The sequence below is a fragment of the Lissotriton helveticus genome, chromosome 2_1 (assembly GCF_964261635.1).
Source record: "Lissotriton helveticus chromosome 2_1, aLisHel1.1, whole genome shotgun sequence".
NCBI lineage: Eukaryota > Metazoa > Chordata > Amphibia > Caudata > Salamandridae > Lissotriton > Lissotriton helveticus.
The window spans coordinates 371,612,164-371,631,767 of record NC_136059.1 but is presented as its reverse complement, the minus strand read 5'-3'; the positions used below and the strand labels follow the sequence as shown (position 1 = coordinate 371,631,767).

General features: G+C 46.5%; 1 protein-coding gene across 3 annotated transcripts in view; it reads left to right on the top strand.

Moving 5' to 3' along the window:
* The window catches only part of RICTOR (RPTOR independent companion of MTOR complex 2), a 1,600,666-nt gene that overhangs the window by 1,283,791 nt on the left and 297,271 nt on the right, over positions 1–19,604 (top strand). Inside the window, exon 35 of one of the 3 annotated variants that reach the window (XM_078674984.1) lies at positions 2,001–2,159. The exons of 1 other annotated variant lie outside the window; for it this stretch is intronic. In XM_078674984.1, the coding sequence (XP_078531110.1) occupies positions 2,001–2,159 (159 nt within the window). Of the gene's footprint in view, positions 1–2,000; positions 2,172–19,604 lie in introns of all 3 variants that reach the window. One more of the 3 variants, XM_078674983.1, reaches the window with a different exon arrangement.

Here is a 19,604-nt window from a genome sequence, read left to right as displayed (position 1 = left end):
CAAGGATGCCCCTGTTCCTAATGCTGCTCTTTTTGTAACCCAATGAAAATAGGCCTCCATACCCCTTTTGTAAAGTTACAATTGTGATGCAGCATGCCCTTCAGACCTTTTGGCTCCAATGTGACTGGACCTACTTCCCTAATTATAGTTGTGGCCTTCCAAAGCTGAAAGTCTCATGACCTTTTGTTAAAAACAAAAGCCACCGGCTCTCATCTCTCTGAGACCAAAACTAAGATGTCTCCTCTGCTGCAATATTCCCCTACTGTGGGCCATTGCTCCTAGGCCCAAAGCAACATTTACACAGTACAAATGCACTGATTCCTAATGCAAGAAGGGAAGCATGGTAAAACAGCCATAATTGAGGTGTAGTTGGCTCCTCGGCCCTGGGCCCCATCCCACTACCTTACCAATGTTAGCTACAGCCGTACGAAGCAGGTTGTCTCCCTTGCCCACTTCACTGGGCCATCACTCCATTTTAATCCCAAAAGTATGAACGCACAAAAAATCTGCCCACAGCATATATCCACATAGTTACAAAAAGTAGTGGGAAGGGAAGTGAGAGTGCTAGGAGGTAGTGCGGGGTAAGGTAATGTGATACAATATAGGTCAGGTTTCCGTATTCAAAACCTTTCTTAAAACCTGGCTTCAGACAGGAGCCAGAAACCAATACAATAAATGATCATAAGTTCATGGTAAACCATGCTTCTGAAAATAGCAGTACAATTCAAGCTCGGGATACAGGATGGTTGTTGGATCAGATGTCGACTTTTCGACGACACAACAGGGTAGGGACAAGTGGGCCCTTACAGGAGGGTCTTCCTCAGGACGGGGGTAGGGTTTGGGCAGGCCTCCTGGAGCGATAACATAAGTGAAAAGTAACACCAGAAAGACCGTTCCCCTAGGGAACAAGGGTTCATGGGCTACTGGTGGTGAAATGGAAGGAGAAGTGAATAAAAAAAAAAGAGACTGAATACCGTGGGTGTCGTAGTCTCACACAGGGATAAAGGCATTAATCCTATTGCACTAATTGCAGTAAAGGCCGTTTTTTTTAAGCGGCACCTCCTGCTAATTTTTCCTGGGGCTTCTTTCTGATGAAGCGGTCTCTCTAGATGTGTAAACAAACAAAAGAGCCAAAAATGGCACCCTTGTCTCTGGCCCATTTCTCTGATGCTATCCATGGATCTTGCTTCTTATCTGTTTTTCCTGGGCCATTACTATGAGTTCCCTTGGTTCTGGATGATCAGGGCTCTGTATCTGAATGCAGCCCTACTGGGCTTTTCCTTGCTGCCCCCTCGATTCACCTCAAAATACATCTGCATTTAAAAGAAGACGGCCTGGAAGTACGCCAAATAAGCAAGGTCACGTCTCCAGGCAATTTTTATTTCCAATTTTTTCGTCCTACATATGCACCCCTTTGGGAATACAGCCACAGACCAACATGGGGCAGTGCCAGCCAGTTTGAAAACCCTGATCTAGGCCATTGTATGCTCTTTGGAATCATGTTGAAAAAGCTTTTGGTCATAGACCAAAATGGGAACTTACGTATTCCCTACTTACACAATAAAAATATTTCACCTAAGGAATACTCTACCTTGTTAACAATCACAATTTTATCTCGGACTGTGCTTCTCCTTTACCCTCTAGCTACATTTGTGCCTGAAAAATACGAACACATATATATATCCTGTCAACAGCTGATGCAGGGAAGTTTCTTTGACCTTGACGTGGTCTGTACAAGGTAGGGGTGTACAAGGTATGGCCCACTAGCCACTTGAATCAACACTATAACTAAACATGTTAAGAGCTAAATGTTTTAAAGGGAGATGTGGCCTCTTCTAGTAACCTTTTCTAATAGGGTGTTAGACATTTCCTTTGGTGCTTGTCCAGTTTGAATGTTGCCTCATTAGAAAGTATTTTGTGGTGTGTAGCTAGAAATACCTTTTATATTTATAATCCAGTCAATGAACTCATGTTCTCTTCTCTGAAATGTTTGCTCTTAGATTTTCCAGATATTCCATATTCTGATTGGTGTGGCTTGACAATCCGCAATCACTTAGAAGTGGTTTCTCAGTCTTCAAAGTTTTCTGGAATTTCCGGATGTAGCGATGCAGTATCCCAGGGCTCAGCAAGTAGCACCAAGAGTACAGAGCTCGTACTAGGTAAATTCACAGGTATTAGTGGTGGCGGGAATTATTTACTTGAAGTAGTCGCATTCTAGTTATAGTGCACATGATTTTGTACCTATTCACTGTGGACAAAAACATTTCCAGTGTGTTATTCCTTCCACAAGTTTTTCTCTTTTTAGAGTTTGATTCATGCATTGGACCTCTGCAAGTATACGTCTTATGAATACTTCTATGACTTTTTACTCCCACAAAATACATCACTGTGCCATTGTAATTCACAGGAAGTGATGATGCAGGGGGTGTAGTTGGTGATGCCTATTTGTGCACACACATATCTTCCCAGTGTCCTCCTGTTACTTCAAGAGTTCAAGGACATGCCAGTTATTTTTAGACCAGTTAGTTTCTGTGGTTTTGTTTACCGAGCTCTGCATTAAGAGCATTTTACCTATAATGAGCTGATATGACATTTATATATCACGATGACCCATAGACTGTGCAAGTATAGATTCTGTGGATCAATAACATCCTCATATTTTTTTCTGTGTTGAAATTGCTGTACATTAGTTTGACACTCCTGTGTGTGGGTTTCTACAGTAGTCCCTCTTTGTCTCACCATTTTCATAATTAATCCGGCTCCTTTTCATCATAGAATCTATGCAACATTTGACGTCTTTCTGTGGTATGTTCCTTGCCGAAATGCCAGAGACTTCAAATTATTCAATTAGAGATTAGCTCCTTGTCCTAGTCTGTGACGTACACTTAGTAGATGAGTTGGGTGATGGTCTTATTTAAAATAAAAGCATTTCTGAGAATATTTAGCACTACAGATTTGTCACCTTTAGAATATCCTCAGGCACCAGACAGGACCCAAAAGATTTTAACAGCAATGCTCCTGCTTGCTGGTAGGCAGGGCCATGCGGCTTCCATGATTCTGACGTTTCAGCCCTGGTTCTGGGTCTTGGTGAGAGTAGCTCTGAGGCTTATGGGCCTATTGTTATTCTGCATCTTACTTGTCAACAATGCCAGGTGGTGTATGTGAGTTCTGTAGTGGAACCTGAAGTCTCAGGAGGCCCAGCACCAGGAGTACCTTACAAATTCCATCCAGGTTTCGGAGAAGACGGCAAAAGATCTGAATTGCTTGCTTAACCTCAATTGTATCAACCGCAAACCCCTCTCCTTGCACAGAGCTGCCATTGATGACAGGTCCGTCACAGGTCCGTCACTGCTCGGGAGGTCATCTGAGGGAGGTGCCGATCAGAGGTCTTTTGTGTCAGGCGTTCACCCATCTCTACATCAGTATGTTGAATTTGCAGGCCCATCCACTTGGCACTGGAAGCCTTGCTAGCATCCATCAAAGGGAGGCTGGCTCAGGTTCTCATGGACAGCCCCACCACCATATGGTACAGCAAAAAGCAGGGCTAGTGGGGAGTGAGTTCTGGGCCCTGTGCAAGGGGGCACTTTGGATCTGAAACTGACTTTGGCTCCAGGACATCTCCTGGTCGTGAACCACATTACAGGGTCTTTGAACGCTGGGCTAGAGGAACTAAGCTGGCATTGCCTGGCAGATCACAAATGGAAGTTATTTCCAGCTGTGGCACAGGCATCTTTTAAGACCGATTACTGTGTACACCTATATGCCATCTTCAACATCATGCAATGTGAAGATATATGTGCGCTGGAGTTTCCACAGGGCGCGCTCTCTCCCAAGACCCATTTCGGATAGAGTGGGTCACAGGACTCCTGTAAGCCTTTCCACTGCAGCATCTCCTACCCCAAGGTCTGAAGAAGATCAGAAACAACACGGCACAAGTTGTTTAAGTGGCTCCAGATTGGGTAAGATGAAGGTGGTACCTGAAACTTCTGGGCATAAGCATCTGTCCTCTGATCAGGCTACCACTTTGAAAGGGCCTCCTGTTGCAGGGCAATGTCCTTCACCGCAATCTTCACCTCCTTGTAATTGTAGGAAGGTGGATACCTGACTATGGTTACCCCAGATTTTTTGCCTAGTGTTTAGCTGGTTTTCGACTTAGTTAGCCTAGGATCCTGCTAATCAGGGTCCCAGGCTAATTGCTCTCTCTGTAAAATGGACTCCATGTACCTTAGGTACATACCTAATTGGATGCTGGGTCACCTTATCAGCACCTGTACAGTGTACCTTAGGTACCCCGGGAATAGGTGTACCCAGGGCCTACCAGGGGCTGCAGCCTGCATTATGCCACCCCTGGCTGGCCATCCAAACTGACACAAATGGCTGCTAACACAGCTGGGGCAAGGTAGTGTAATCACCCTTTGCTGTAGATATAGTATACCTATATCTAACCCTAAAATGGACACCTATATTCCTATCAGTCACTCCTATGGCAGGCCTTATCAATCCTGAAGGCAGAGTGCTTGGAATTATGTGAGATGGTGCTCTAGCATGAGCTGAGCCTGTCTTCAGCTTGCGGAACCAAGTCCTTATAGCTGTTCCATGATAACGCTATACCATATACTCTTAAGTGCATTAAAATCCTCGCGGTTGAATGCTAACTTTGGTATAGCATTATCAAAACATGTCGAGTAAGGTGTCATACTAATTGGAATACTACCCCCTCGCCAGTTCTGGCGACAGGGGTAGCATTCCACCCTTTTAGAGGGACACGACATGTATGTAACTGTGAACCCCGGTTAAAGTTAAACGAAGCCTCAGCATCACAAAATGGATTCTGCCACCACAGACACAAGTCTGCCCTCCTGCTGCTGGGAGCCCTTCCAGCGAGGGAGGCCTGGACAAAGGGTTTCTTGCCTTGGGAGGTGCTAGCACCACCCCAGACAGGATTTTGTGTATTAGGTAGGACAGGCCTGAAACTACCCTTGAGCACCGAAATGTTCTCGTTACCTCACCCACGGGCTGCGGGTGCATAGGTGTCAAAGTGCCTCGGGTTCTCGCGTTGAAGTCTATGGAGCCTGAAAGAAAAGATGCTGCAGGCCACCAGGAGGAAGATGTCCGGTGCGATCCAATGGTGGATCGGTGAAGAAGAGGACCTGAAAGCAGAGGGGACAATGTTCAAAGTCACTAGCCAGTGACTGGAGTGGAACCAGGAAGGAACCAGATGTCGTCGACGCGATCAGGTGAAGAGTGGACGCTTGACTCTGCAGCCACGTGGACCAGGAGGTGTCTTCGACGACCAGGATGGAGGCACGAACTGTCCCACGCAGGCTCGCGCTGTCGGCAGTGTTGAATCCGGAATCGGCGTCAACAGGCCTTGGCAAAGGCAACCCACGCGGTGAGTGGAGAAAGCGTCTGGTGTGGAATAGGAGAGTCCGGGGTGCCCCTCTTTTGGAAGGGAGCAAGGGCCAGTCTGGAGCAACCAGACCAGCAGCAAAGATTCAAAGGTTCGTCGTCTAGGAGGCCACTAGCTAGCCGGCAAGTGACCAGACAACGCGTCGAGCGACAAACAAGCAGAAGGGCCCCACGCAGATCTCGTGGAGGCTGGAGGACTGATCTTCGGTGCAGGAGCTGCTCGGGGCTGGGGCTTCTCAGTCCCCAAAGCACTTGGTCGAGTTTTCCTCGGGAGTCGCGCTGGAAGCGAAGTGCAGTTTCTTCCAAGATGGCTGGTCCCACGTGTCTCGTCTCACCCACGGGTCTCAGCTTTGCTGCAGATGTGAGTTGAGGTCGGAGAGGTCTGGGAATCCAGGTCTCGTCGGGCTCTGAAGTCTGGATCCTCGAGGGAAGACGACAAAGGGAAGCCGCTGGACGCTTGATGGTGCCTGCTTGTACAGGGTGGACACTCCTTGCCCACAAGGGAGATTCTTCAGTCTTCTGTGGAGCAGAACGTCGAAGTCCAGAGTTTCTTCTTGTGAAAGTTGTTCAGGATAATCTAATTTGGAATGGGATCAGCTCCTACCTTTATTCTCCTAAAGGGGGCTGCACTACTGACTAGGTCCCTCCCCTGGGTGGGACCAGGAAGGGGGGTGGTTACACCCCCTATCCTTTGTCCGGTTTCCCGCCAGAGCTGGGGCAGGGATGCCCCAGCAACTGGTTTGAACCGGTGTATGCACAGGACACCTTGTGTGCCCCGGGCATGTCTCATTCCTTTCAGGCCTGTCCTACCCAATACACAAAATCCTGTCTGGGGTGGTGCTAGCACCTCCCAAGGCAGGAAACCCTTTGTCCAAGCCTCCCTCGCTGGAAGGACTCCCAGCAGCAGGAGGTCAGACTTGTGTCTGTGGTGGTGGCATCCATTTTGTGATGCCAAGGCTCGAGTTAACTTTAACCGGGGTTCACAGTTACATACATGTCGTGTCCCTCTAGAAGGGTGGAATGCTACCCCCGTCGCCAGAATTGGCGAGGGGGTAGTATTCCAATTCGTATGACTCCTTACTCGACATGTTTTGATAATGTTATACCAGAGTTAGCATTTAACCGCGAAGATTATAATGCACTTAAGAGTATATGGTATAGCGTTATCATGGAACAGCTATTAGGACTTGGTTCCGCAAGCTGCAAACGGGCTCAGCTCATGCCAGAGCACCATCTCACATAATTCCAAGCACTCTGCCTTCAGGAACGAAAAGGCCTGCCATAGGAGTGACTGATAGGAATATATGTGTCCATTTTAAGGTTAGATATAGGTATACCATATCTACAGCAAAGGGTGATTACACCACCTTGCCCCAGCCGTCGTGCAGCCAGTTGTGTCTGTTTAGATGGCCAGCCAGGGGTGGCATAATACATGCTTCAGCCCCTGGTAGGCCCTGGGTACACCTATGCCCTGGGTACAGGGACTGATAAGGTGGCCCAGTACCAATTGGTAAATGCACCTAAAGTACATTGTTGTCAATTTAGAGAGAGAACAGCTAGGCTGTGGGTCTGATTAGCAGGCCCACAGCCAGGGAAATGCGTAAACCAGTGAAGCAAAAAGCAAAAATCTGGGGTGACCATAGGATTGCAGACCCCACTCTCCTACATAACCCCCTCCCAAACTTAGGGACATTAAACTAACCTTGACCAGGTGAGTCTTCCTGTTCTAAGTGGAAATTCCTGGAGAGACCATCTGCATTGCCATGGTCAGTCCCTGGTCTGTGCTCCACTGTAAAGTCCATCCCCTGTAGGGAAATGGACCACCTAAGAAGTTTGGGGTTTTCACCCTTCATCTGATTTAGCCATAAGAGGGGCTTATGGTCGGTCTGAATCTTGAAGTAAGTTCCAAACAAGTAGGGCCTCAACTTCTTCAGGGCCCAAACCACAGCAAAGGCCTCCCTCTCTATAGCTGACCAACGTTTCTCTCTAGGGGTCAGCCTTCTGCTTATAAAAGCAATGGGCTGGTCATGACCATCAATATTCAGTTGAGATAGAACAGCTCCCACACCCAACTCAGATGCATCTGTTTGGACAATGAAGGTTTTGGAGTAGTCAGGACTCTTGAGAATAGGTGCAGTACACATGGCCTGCTTTAGGTCATCAAATGCCTTTTGACAGCTAACTGTCCACTGAATTTTCTTTGGCATTTTCTTGCTTGTCAGGTCATTAAGTGGTGTCACAATGGACCCATAATTCTTGACAAACTTCCTATAGTAACCAGACAGCCCCCAGAAAGCTCTGACCTATGTCTGGGTGGTTGGAGGAGCCCAGTCCTTTATGGCCTGTATCTTGCTCTCCAATGGTTGAATCTGGCCTCCACCTACAAGATGGCCCAGGTACACAACCTGACTCTGCCCTATCTGGCACTTAGTAGCCTTGATAGTGAGGCCTGCCTTTTGCAGGGCCTCCAAAACTTTCCTCAGGTGGATCAGGTGATCCTCCCAGGTGGAGCTAAAGACTGCAATATCATCTAGATATGCTGCACAAAAGTCATCCAACCCAGTGAGAACTTGGTTCACCAACCTTTGAAAAGTGGCAGGTGCATTTTTCAAACCAAAGGGCATCACCACAAATTGGTAATGACCTCCTGGGGTAGAAAATGCTGTCTTGGCCTTGGCATCCTCAGCTAACCTGATCTGCCAATAACCAGCTGTTAGGTCAAATGTACTTAAGAAAGTTGCAGAAGCCAACTTGTCTATCAGTTCATCTGCCCTAGGTATTGGATGGGCATCTGTCTTAGTGACAGCATTGAGACCCCCGTAGTCTGCACAAAACCTCATCTCTCTCTTACCATCCTGGGTGTGAGGCTTTGGTACTAGAACTACAGGACTAGCCCAAGGGCTCTCTGAGGGTTCAATGACTCCCAATTCCAACATCTTTTGTACTTCCTTCTTTATGCAGTCCCTGACGTGGTCAGGTTGCCTGTAGATTTTACTCTTTATAGGCAGACTGTCTCCAGTGTCCACCTCATGGGTGCACCAGTTTGTCTGACTGGGGGTCAGAGAAAACATTTGTCTGAAGGATTGAAAGACCTGCTTACAATCCTCTAGTTGATGTTCAGAGAGGCTGTCAGAAAAGACTACACCATCTACTGACCCATCATCAGGGTTCTGAGTGAGCAGGTCTGGGAGAGGGTCACTCTCTTCCTCCTGCCCCTCATCTGTGGCCATGAGCAAGCCCATGTCCTCCCTGTCAACAAATGCTTTGAGCCTATTCACATGAAGTACTCTGTGAGGGCTCCTGGGAGTTCCCATGTCCACCAAGTAGGTGACTTCTCCCTTTTGCTCAATGATGGTATGGGGTCCAGACCATTTGTCCTGGAGAGCTGCTGGGGCCACTGGCTCCAACACCCACACCTTCTGTCCTGCATGATAAACAGTTAGGACAGCCTTTTGGTCATGCCAAGCTTTTTGAAGTTCTTGGCTGGCCTCAAGGTTTTTGGATGCCTTCTCCATGTACTCTGCCATCCTGGAGCGGAGACCAAGTACATAGTCCACTATGTCAAGTTTGGGCTTTTTGAGAGGTAACTCCCATCCTTCCTTCACAAGACATAGGGGTCCTCTTACAGGATGTCCAAACAGAAGCTCAAAAGGACTGTAACCAACCCCCTTCTGTTGGACCTCTCTGTGAGCAAACAGGAGGCAGGGTAAAAGGATGTCCCATCTTCGCCTAAGCTTTTCAGGTAACCCTTTTATCATCCCTTTGAGGGTCTTGTTGAATCTCTCAACAAGCCCATTGCACTGTGGGTGATAGGGTGTGGTAAATTTGTAATTTACACCACACTCCTTCCACATTGCAGTCAAGTATCCTGACATGAAGTTTGCACCTCTGTCAGAGACAACCTCCTTAGGAATCCCCACTCTGGAGAAAACTCCAAGCAGGGCCCTGGCCACAACAGGAGCTGTAGTGGTCCTAAGGGGAATAGCTTCTGGATACCTGGTGGCATGATCCACTACCACCAGTATTAATCTGTGCCCAGATACTGTTGGGGGGTCCATTGGTCCAACAATGTCAATCCCCACTCTTTCAAATTGAACCCCCACCACAGGTAGTGGTATAAGGGGGGCCTTTGTGGTGCCACCTGATTTGCCACTGGCTTGGCAGGTGACACATGAGCGACAAAACTCTTTAGTGTCCTCAGACATATGAGGCCAGTGAAAGTGTGGGGCAAGCCTGTCCCAAGTCTTGTTCTGGCCTAAGTGACCTGCAAGGGGAATCTCATGGGCTAAGGTGAGAAGGAAACCTCTAAGAGACAAGGGGAGGACCAGCCTCCTGGTAGCACCAGGTTTGGGGTCTCTTGCCTCAGAGTATAGGAGTCCATCATCCCAATATACCTTATGGGCACCTGTAGCATTCCCTGCAGCCTCAGCAGCAGCCTGCTGTCTGAGGGTTTAAGAGAGGAACAGTCTAACTGTGCCTGCCTCAAGTCTGCCCTGGAAGGTCCCCCTGTCCCAAGAAACTCAACCTGTTCAGGCTCAAGCTCTTCTAGGACAGTTCCTTCTGGGGTCTTGGGGTCAGCCTCCTGAGAGAGCTGATCCTCAACCTGAGGCAGGGGGGAAGGCTCAGCCTTACCCCTACTGCTCTTTCTCTTGGGTACTGTCTGGTCCATTCTTCCAGGATCCAGCACTAGTTCAGCTGGGCATTTGTTGGCCTGTGACCTAGTCACAGCAAGGACATGTGAGGAGAGACCTAGCATTTCTACATGAGTCCTGTACTCCACATCTGACCACAGTGAGGATTCCAAATCATTGCCCAAATGACAATCTACTGGGAGGTCTGAACTAACTACAACCCTTTTGAGGCCAGTTACACCTCCCCAGGAGAAATTAACAACTGCCATACTGTGATTGGTAGTGACATTGCTAGCATTGGTCACTAGGTAGTCTGAACCTAGCATGATCTGGTCAGGGTCCACAAATGTTGGTGTCACCATAGTGACAGTGGCACATGTGTCCCTGTAGGCCTGAGCCATCTTTCCATTTATTAAAGGTGTTTGTCTGTATTTCCCAGAGTACTAGGACTTACATTAGGGGTCATATCCATGTCCCCAGTACAAACAAGAACTGCCTGAGTAGGCATTCTAACTAAGTCAGAACCCACCTCAGTTCCCAGGGTTAACCCAACTATAGCCTTGGGAGGTACACTACCACTACTAACTGTACTAGGGGGTGCAGGTGTCTTAGGGACAGTAGTGGTAGGAGTTTGGCCTTTCTTGGTGCACTCACTAAACCAGTGAGTCTTACTTTTACAGTATTGGCACCATGGTTTCTTAGGACCATCATTCTTCTTCTTCTGGGAAGTTTAGGACCCACCCTCCTTAGGTTGTTGGGGCCCTGTTGAAGACTTCTGGTCATTTTGCTTATTCTCATTACCCTTCTGGTCTGCTTTCTTCTGGCCACCACCCTGGTTCTGGTTCTGCTGCTTGACCCTTGTCCTGACCCATCTGTCTGCCTTCTTTCCCAATTCTTGGGGAGAGGTCAGATCTGAGTCAATCAAGTGCTGATGCAACAACTGGTTCTGACAATTATTTAAGATTTGCTCTCTCATAATTAGATTATGTCAGTCAGTCAGTTCAACTTTATTTCGGCTAATAGCCATAAAAGCAGGAAGTACAGACAAGAAAAAGACATTTACAAACAGGAGCTAATAAAAAAAAATACATTGGACAACAATTGGTCACATGACACATTACAATTAATATATAGTGGGGCAGAGTAACAATTAATTCTGTGCAATTAATTTATGCATATTACATAAAATCTAATTAAAACCGTTAAAAAAGGTTGATTCCTTATAAAAAGCCAGAATAAAACCTAGATTAAAATCTTTAAAACCACATGATTTATACAAAAAATAGACTCAGTGCATTCTACGTTATTTAACATTGTGGGAGAAGATTGCAGATTTCATTATTACATTATAGTTTATGTCCAAAACGTTTTCTAATAATGAACACATTGAATAAGAATCTGCTTATACAAAAAACCACCAGTTGTGAGGTATTAGACCTTATAATACGCTCAGCCTCTTTATATGTCCTGACACCCACATTTTTACACAAGGGTTTTATCCAGCGCTGTCTAGGTGACGCATAAACGGAACAGAAAAACAATAGATGGGCATCATCTTCCTTGGCCTTTAGTGGGCAAAGGGTACAGATACCATCCTCATTGCTATTTCCCCATTTGCATGTATGAGCATTGGTCTGTAATACCCTATATCTAAATTGTAAATATAAAGTTTTTGCTAGTGGTGGGTTTATCTCATCCAGAAACGATTTGAATGCCGCGATATGTTATGTTATGTTAATAACACTTCTGTAGCGCACAGCTGCCCCAGCCAAGGGGCGTCCCGGCGCTTCAGGAAGAGTACCCAGACACAACATAGCAGTGCAGGACAGTAGCACACAAAGCAGAAACTTAAGAGCTATGAGGGAACAGATGCGTTTTGATAGCCCTCCTAAATGTCAGCAGCTCATCAATTTCACGAATGTGAGGTGGAAGAGAGTTCCACAGTTTTGCAGCCAAGACCCTAAAGGAGCGACCTCCCGCTCTACATAGTCTGAACCGCGGGACTATGACCAGGTTTTGGCCCAGAGATCTCAAAGGACGCGAGGGCACATAAGGCCTCACCAGGTTGTCAAGGATCTGGGGAGAGGCCATCTTGAGGATCTTGAAAGAGTGGCACAAGGTCTTAAAGGGAATCCTCTGTGCCATAGGCAGCCAATGTAAGGAACGGATGGTACTCTCAGCAGAACAGAACCTAGGCAGTCCCACCAAGGCTCTGACAGCAGCATTCTGGACACGTTGCATCCGGGTGATTTCAGCCAGGTTGGCCCCCAATAATAGTGAGCTGGTGTAATCGAGCCGGGATAGTATGGATGCTTGTATGATCAGCTGCCTAGTCGAGGCATCCAAGAACCTCAAAATAGGTCTCAACCCTCTTAGGATGCCAAAACAGGTGGCCGCTACTTTCTTGGTATGTCCACAGGAACTGAGGGCTGGATCTAACCAAACCCCCAGATTTTTGACCTTAGAGACTGGAGTAGGGGTTGTACCTTAAACAGGGGGCCACCACATGTCGCCCCAAAGATCCGTTCGCTTGCCCACTATCATGACCTCCGTTTTTTTAGAGTTAAGCTGGAGACAGTTAGAATTCATCCAGCTAGCCACTGCCACGAGTCCATCCCGAAATCTGGGGGCATCAAGGTCGGGGTCCCCACTCAAGGCGACCGCCAGCTGCGTGTCGTCAGCATAGGAGACCATAGTCATACCCCATTGCTTGATGACAGCAGCCAGCGGCCTCACATAAAGATTAAATAATGTGAGGCTCAAAGACGAACCCTGGGGCACACCCAGTTCCAGGGGATGTAAATTGGAAGCAAACGGCGGCGTGGCAACCTTGAAGGTCCTATCAGCAAGGAAGGAACGGAACCAGTCAAGGGCTGTACCCTCAACCCCTGCTTCACGAAGATGTTGAAGTAAAATTCTGTGCGAAACCGTGTCAAACGCGGCACTAAGATCGAGTAGTACTAGTGCCGCAGTCTGACCAGAGTCAAGCACAGAACGAAGATGTTCCGTCATCGAGAGCAGGGCAATTTCCGTACTGTGACCAGCCCGGAACCCGTTCTGAGAGGGGTCAAGAATGCAGGCCCTCGCAAGATGTTTGGACAGCACCCCATTCACATGGGCCTCCACAATTTTGGCGGCCCAGGGAAGGAGAGAAATCGGACGATAACTCTCAAGTTTAGAGTGGTCCAGCGTCGCCTTTTTAAGAATAGGTGTTACAACCGCCTGTTTCCACTTAGTAGGAACAACACCCGAGGCGAGAGAAAGATTAATAATATGGCACACTAAAGGGAGGTAAACAGCAGCAGATTCCCTAAGGGGATCATCCGGCAAGCCCGATTTAATTTTAGAAGCCAACTTGTAAAATGACTCCAACGGCAGGCTAGGCAGTGAGTCTAAGAGTACATCCGAAACTAGAGTAGGACTGGAGAACTCATCAACCTGCTCAACGATGGGAAAGGCACGGTAAATCGTTAGAACTTTATCAATAAAAAAAGCTATCTTTTATGGACAAACATTTCTGAGTCAATATACCAGTAGATGGACAGTGAGATGGCTTATCATTAACATGAGACCAATAGGTCGTTTTAAAAATCTTTTTACACACAGAAGTCACATTATGGGGTTCGTCCCAAAAATGGGACAGCCCTAGCCTGATACACCAATGTTCAATGTGTTTTAGGCATGCAATTTTCTTGTACTCATCAATCTGGGTAATTTCTATCAGTCCATTTTTATAGTTACACAACTCAGGGGCTGTCCATAACCTTACCCAATACATCAATGGCCTGAGAGCTGCTTGATGATCTGTCCGTTTAAGATCCAAATCTAGGAATACTGGAACTAGGGGAGTTCTAGTTGGTATTTTTAATAACCTGCGCACAAAGTGGTTTTCTTCCCGTTCAAAGTTATGTTTACAGCAATGCCCCCAGACCTCAGCACCATAAAGTGCAGCCGATTGGGCCTTTGCTTTAAAGACTTCCAGTGCCGGTGTGATGGCTTTAGAGTCACTAGCTCCGTGCACTTTTAGGATGGGCATAGAGTTTTGCTTGAAAGCCAACCTACTCTTTGTCAGGTGTCCCTTCCATGAACTGTTGCTGTCCAGTGTAATACCTAGATAGTTAAAGCTCTCCACATATTCCAGTTTTTGTTTATTTAAGGCCAAATTTTTCTTAAAAGACTTTTGTGGATTTATTGACATGTATTTTGTTTTGGATGAGTTTATTTCCAACCCCTTCTTTTCGCAGTAGCCATTAAAGGAATTCACCAGATTTTGAACCCCCTTCGGGGTCTGTGAGATGAGGATTGTATCATCGGCAAAAAGTAATGCCGTGATTGCCTCATCTCCTAACCTTAGGGAGTCATGGTCTTAGTCCCTTAAATACACGGGTATATCATTAACGTACAATGAGAATAGCGTAGGTGCCAATACACATCCTTGTCGCACACCACGGCTTACAGGTATGGGCTTTGATAATTCGCCATCCTTTCCCCATCTAACTTTTGCATAGTTCTCTGTGTGTAATCGAATTAGTTCGTTGAGTAGCTCGCCTGAGATTAGATTTTGCTTTGCGACATTCCTTGTTGTACCAAGGGTTGACCAACTCTAAATGATTTGGAGTCTTTTCTCCTTTGCAAGCTTTGCCCAAGAGGGGGCCTAGAGCATCAACCAGTTTATAGTGAAGGTCTAAGACACCCTGACTACCCAATAAGGGATCCTTACAAGATGTAACAGTATCAGAGAAAGTATTATAGATATTTATCATTACATCTTCTTTAGACAGGATATTGGGCCATCTTAGTGCACGTCTATTATTAGATATCTGTGGTTCCCCTGAAAAACTATTTCGTGCAACCTCCTCATCTCGATTGGATATAAAAGGTTGTGAATTTACCCATAATTGGAGTGGGAGGTGATCACTCTCGGTTCTGGTGTCTATTTTTAGATCAATGAGTAGGTACCATAAGCTCAGGGAGACCAATATAAAGTCTATATGTGTCTTACAATTTGTTTTGCAGAAGGTTGGGGCTGCCGGTCTGTCTGACTGCAAGCGGCCATTACAAGCTCTTAATTCATGACCTACAGTTAACTGGTAGATTTGGGTTACCACTACAGTGCATTTAACTGGCCCGTTAACATCCAAGTTTGGAATATAATTTGCAGTATCCTGCTCTTCAAGTAAGTTGTCCAGGCCCAGTACCGGTTCATATTTACAATTAAAATCCCCTCCTACTATTACTTGGGCGTTGGGTCCTAAGGTATCTAAGAAGGTATCTAATAATTCTATTACCTTAGATTCTTTATTTGTTGCCTGTGGCCTATTATATATGTATATTAAATATATAATATCATTCCCCTTGTCACAATCTTTACTCCTAACAGATCTGGGGAAGGAATATTTAATGGGCTAACCCAAGTATAGCCTTGGGAGGTACACTACCACTACTAACTGTACTAGGGGGTGCAGGTGTCTTAGGGACAGTAGTGGTAGGAGTTTGGCCTTTCTTGGTGCACTCACTAAACCAGTGAGTCTTACTTTTACAGTATTGGCACCATGGTTTCTTAGGACCATCATTCTTCTTCTTCTGGGAAGTTTGGGACCCACCCTCCTTAGGTTGTTGGGGCCCTGTTGAAGACTTCTGGTCATTTTGCTTATTCTCATTACCCTTCTGGTCTGCTTTCTTCTGGCCACCATCCTGGTTCGGCTGCTTGACCCTTGTCCTGACCCATCTGTCTGCCTTCTTTCCCAATTCTTGGGGAGAGGTCAGATCTGAGTCAATCAAGTGCTGATGCAACAACTGGTTCTGACAATTATTTAAGATTTGCTCTCTCATAATTAGATTATACAATCCTGTGTAATCAGTAACTTTACTTCCCAGTAACCAGCCCTCCAGAGCCTTAGTGGCACAATCAACAAAGTCAGTCCAATCTTGAGCCTGAGTTTTCTGGGTGTCTCTGAACATTAACCTGTACTGTTCAGTGGTTAAACCAAACCCATCAATCAGAGCAGCTTTCAAGACTTGGTAATCATTAGCATCCTCATCTCTAACAGTGAGGAGCTTATCTCCACCTTTACCTTCAAAGGAGAGCCACAATATAGCTGCCCACTGACTCTGGGGTACCTGCTGTACTTTGCAGGCTCTCTCCAAAGCAGTTATCCACTTGTGGATATCATCTCCTGTCTTATAGGAGGGCACTATTTTACTCCGGTTTCTAGTATCAGAAGCCCTTTCTCTATCCCAAGGGATATTGCTGCCACCAGGGGGGACTACCCCACTCAACTATTGCTCTCTAGCAAAGGCAAGCTTTTCTTTGGCAAGGCAAGTTCTTCCCTCTGGATCCTCAGATTAGCTTCCCTCATATTTGCTTCATGCTCTCTCCTCTGAGGGGAAGTCATTCTCCTCTGAGCAGATGCATGAGAGTGCACAGATCTATTGGAGCCTCTAGAATGAGATCTATCTCTTCTGACCCCATGGTTAGGCCTGCACACGCGTTCCGTGGGCCTCCTATTACTTACCTAGTGTTAGTGTAGCTTGGTCCCAACGATCCTACAGCCTATGGACAGCTCCATTCTTTCTATCGACTTTCACATTCCACTTACTTAGTATATGGTTTGTCGTGCCCCTAGGGCACCATTGTAATTTTGTGCAACTTATCGTATTTTTCCTAAGAGATTGTCATGTCCTTAGCCCTCTGATCTCATAAAGAGTTCAGAGGTGTTTGTTATTAATAAATATATTGTTTATTTTCATAACAACCTGTGTGGTGTCCTTTCATCTGGTATTCAAGGGGTTATATGTGGTAAAACGGCTGGCTTCACATGCCAAAAAAGTTTAGCCTAAGACTGCTTTGTCCATGCTACCATTAGGATAGCTGGTCTATAAGGTTGACTTACAACCAATCACCATAAGGGTTGTTTGGACTGATACAAGGTGATCACTAGAACTAGTGAGCGTCATATATCAGGCCAACTTCTCACACTAATGAGATTGTGCGGCAGCAGTTGACTGCATTCGATGTTCCTCCCAAAGCTGTGGATGTCATCCTGGTGTCGGAATCCTTCTAAATAGTCTGTCTTTGCCAGGCACTGTTTTGGCACCTGCAATACTGATCCATTGTGGACCAAACTGTCAGATATCCTGGTGTTCATTTGATCTCTGACCCAGCAAGGACTGCATCGGGCACTGTTAAAGATTATCTGTTGGCCCTTTTGAACTTTTTACGTTCAAATCACCTGTTGTGATGAGATTTCTAAGAGATGTTATTTCCTCCAAAACCTTTTTTTTTTATGCCACAGTGAAATCTTATTTTGGTCCTCACTTTTTCTCGCGTCCATGCCAAGCGAACCTCTGTTAAGGTGTCCACTACATCGCCTCACTTTGAAGACTGTGTTTCTTGTCACGGTGAAATCAACGTAGTGTGAGCAAGCTTCAGCCTTTCTCGATGCTGCCACATTACACCACCTTTTTCCCCATTACTCTAGGGCCAATGCTGCTACCATTGTGCCGGCACACATTGTACCTGTCTTTGACATCTGTCAGCAATGTGGGTGGCAGTACACACGTTCACAAAGCACTACTGCCTTGACGGCCACTGGAAGGGCATTTTGGCCATTTGGTGCTGCCGGACATTTTGGTGTAGGCCATTCCACAGAGCCACCACTTTGGGAGGTACTGCTTTGGTATCTATTTTAAAAGAATCCATCAGAAAAACAAGTTACTTACCTTTGGTGATGCTCTTTCTGGTAGATACTCCATCCAACCGCAGATTTCTCACTCACCTCCCCATTCTCTGTATTGGTCATAAATCTTTGCATCTAAAAATGTGATCTCTGCATCTAAGGGTGCAGACAGAGTCAAGAAATAAACTAATGTCGACACACAGGAGTGGGCTTTATAAATGGCTCCATCATCACTTCCCATAAGTGAAAGAAGTCAATTTGGAGCTGTGCTGCACCATTGCAGTTAAAAGTCTCTGCAGTCAGATATCCTGTTGTTCATTTGATCTCTGACCCAGCAAGGACTGCATCGGGCACTGTTAAAGATTATCTATAGGGGTGTATGGCCTAAGGATATTCTAAAGATGAGAGTATCCACAAGAAAAAGCATTAACGAAGCTAAGTAACTTGTTTTTCTGTGCCACCATAGCAATATTCTTATGTTCTAGATTGATGACCTCCAAATTTGTGTCAGTTTTAACCTAATCTCAGCCCACAACTTTCATCTAAGATGATTTCCTTTTTAGGTCTCGCCTGACCCAGCACATGCGCTGGTCTGGTGAGACTTTTAGTGAGGGCTTTAAAAAATGCTCCCACGGCCAGCCTAGAGCTTGAGTGCATGTGCGCGGGCGCCCGCTTTTCGTGCCTCCCCCCCGCACCTCAATTACATTAAAAGTAAAACACGGGTGCCAAGATTGTAGCAAAAGTAAAGAAATAGATTTTTTTTTCAATTTCTTTACTTTTGCTATAATCTCGGTGTAGGAGAGTAGGGTCTGCTTCCTATGGTCACCCCCACTTTTTGCTGTGATTTTCTGGTTTTTCGACTTTAGTGTGGCTGTGGGCCTGCCAATCAGACCCACAGCCCAGCTGTTCTCTCTCTAAATTGATACCATGTACTTTAGGTACATACCAGATTGGGTATTGGGTCACCTCTGTGAGCCCCTGTATAGTTTACCATAGGTACCCAGGACGTAGGTGCATCCAAGGCCTTCCAGGGGCTGCAGCATGTATTATGCCACCCCTGGCTAGCCCCCAAACTGACACCACAGGCTGATCACTCAGCTTAGGTAAGGTGGTGTAATCACCCCTTACTTAGATATAGTATATCTATATCTACCTATACATATAGACACATAGGCACCTATAAGTAACTCCTATGGTAGGCTTGACAATCCTGGAGGCAGAGTGATAGGTTTTATGTGAGAGGGTGCCCTAGCATGAGCTGAGCCCCTCTGCAGCTTTCGGAATGTAAATGTAAATGTATAGGCATTTATATAGCGCACTACTTACCCGTAGGGTCCCAAGGCGCTTCGACCGCTGCGAAACCCTTCCTGGCTCCCCAGAGAGATGGTCCCTTAGTGGGTATCTCCAGGGTGAGACCAGGCATCCCCGGCGGTCTGGTGGGGCCGTTAGTGAAGATGAGGCAAGCTAATGCCCAGAGTCGCCGAGTGTGATCGCTGATCAGAGTGGGCACCGAGGCGAGAGAATTATCGAGTCCGCTGACCCTGGTCCAGAAACCTGCCGCGCTGGGAATCGAACCCTGGTCCCGGGCCGTCCTCTGCTCTCGGGTCTGCCGCCTCTAACCAGTGAGCCACACTACTTCACTACCATCTCCTTATAGCTGTTCTATGATATAGCCATACCTTATACTCTTAAGTGCATTATAATCCTCGCGGTTAATGCCAACTTTGATTTAGCTTTATCAAAACATGTTGTGTAAGGTGTCAAACACTTTGGAATACTACCCCCCTGCACCCCCCGCCAATTCTGGCGGCGGGGGCCAACATTCCACCTTTCTAGAGGGAAAAGACATGTATGTTACTGCTTTACCCGGTTAAAGTTAAACAGA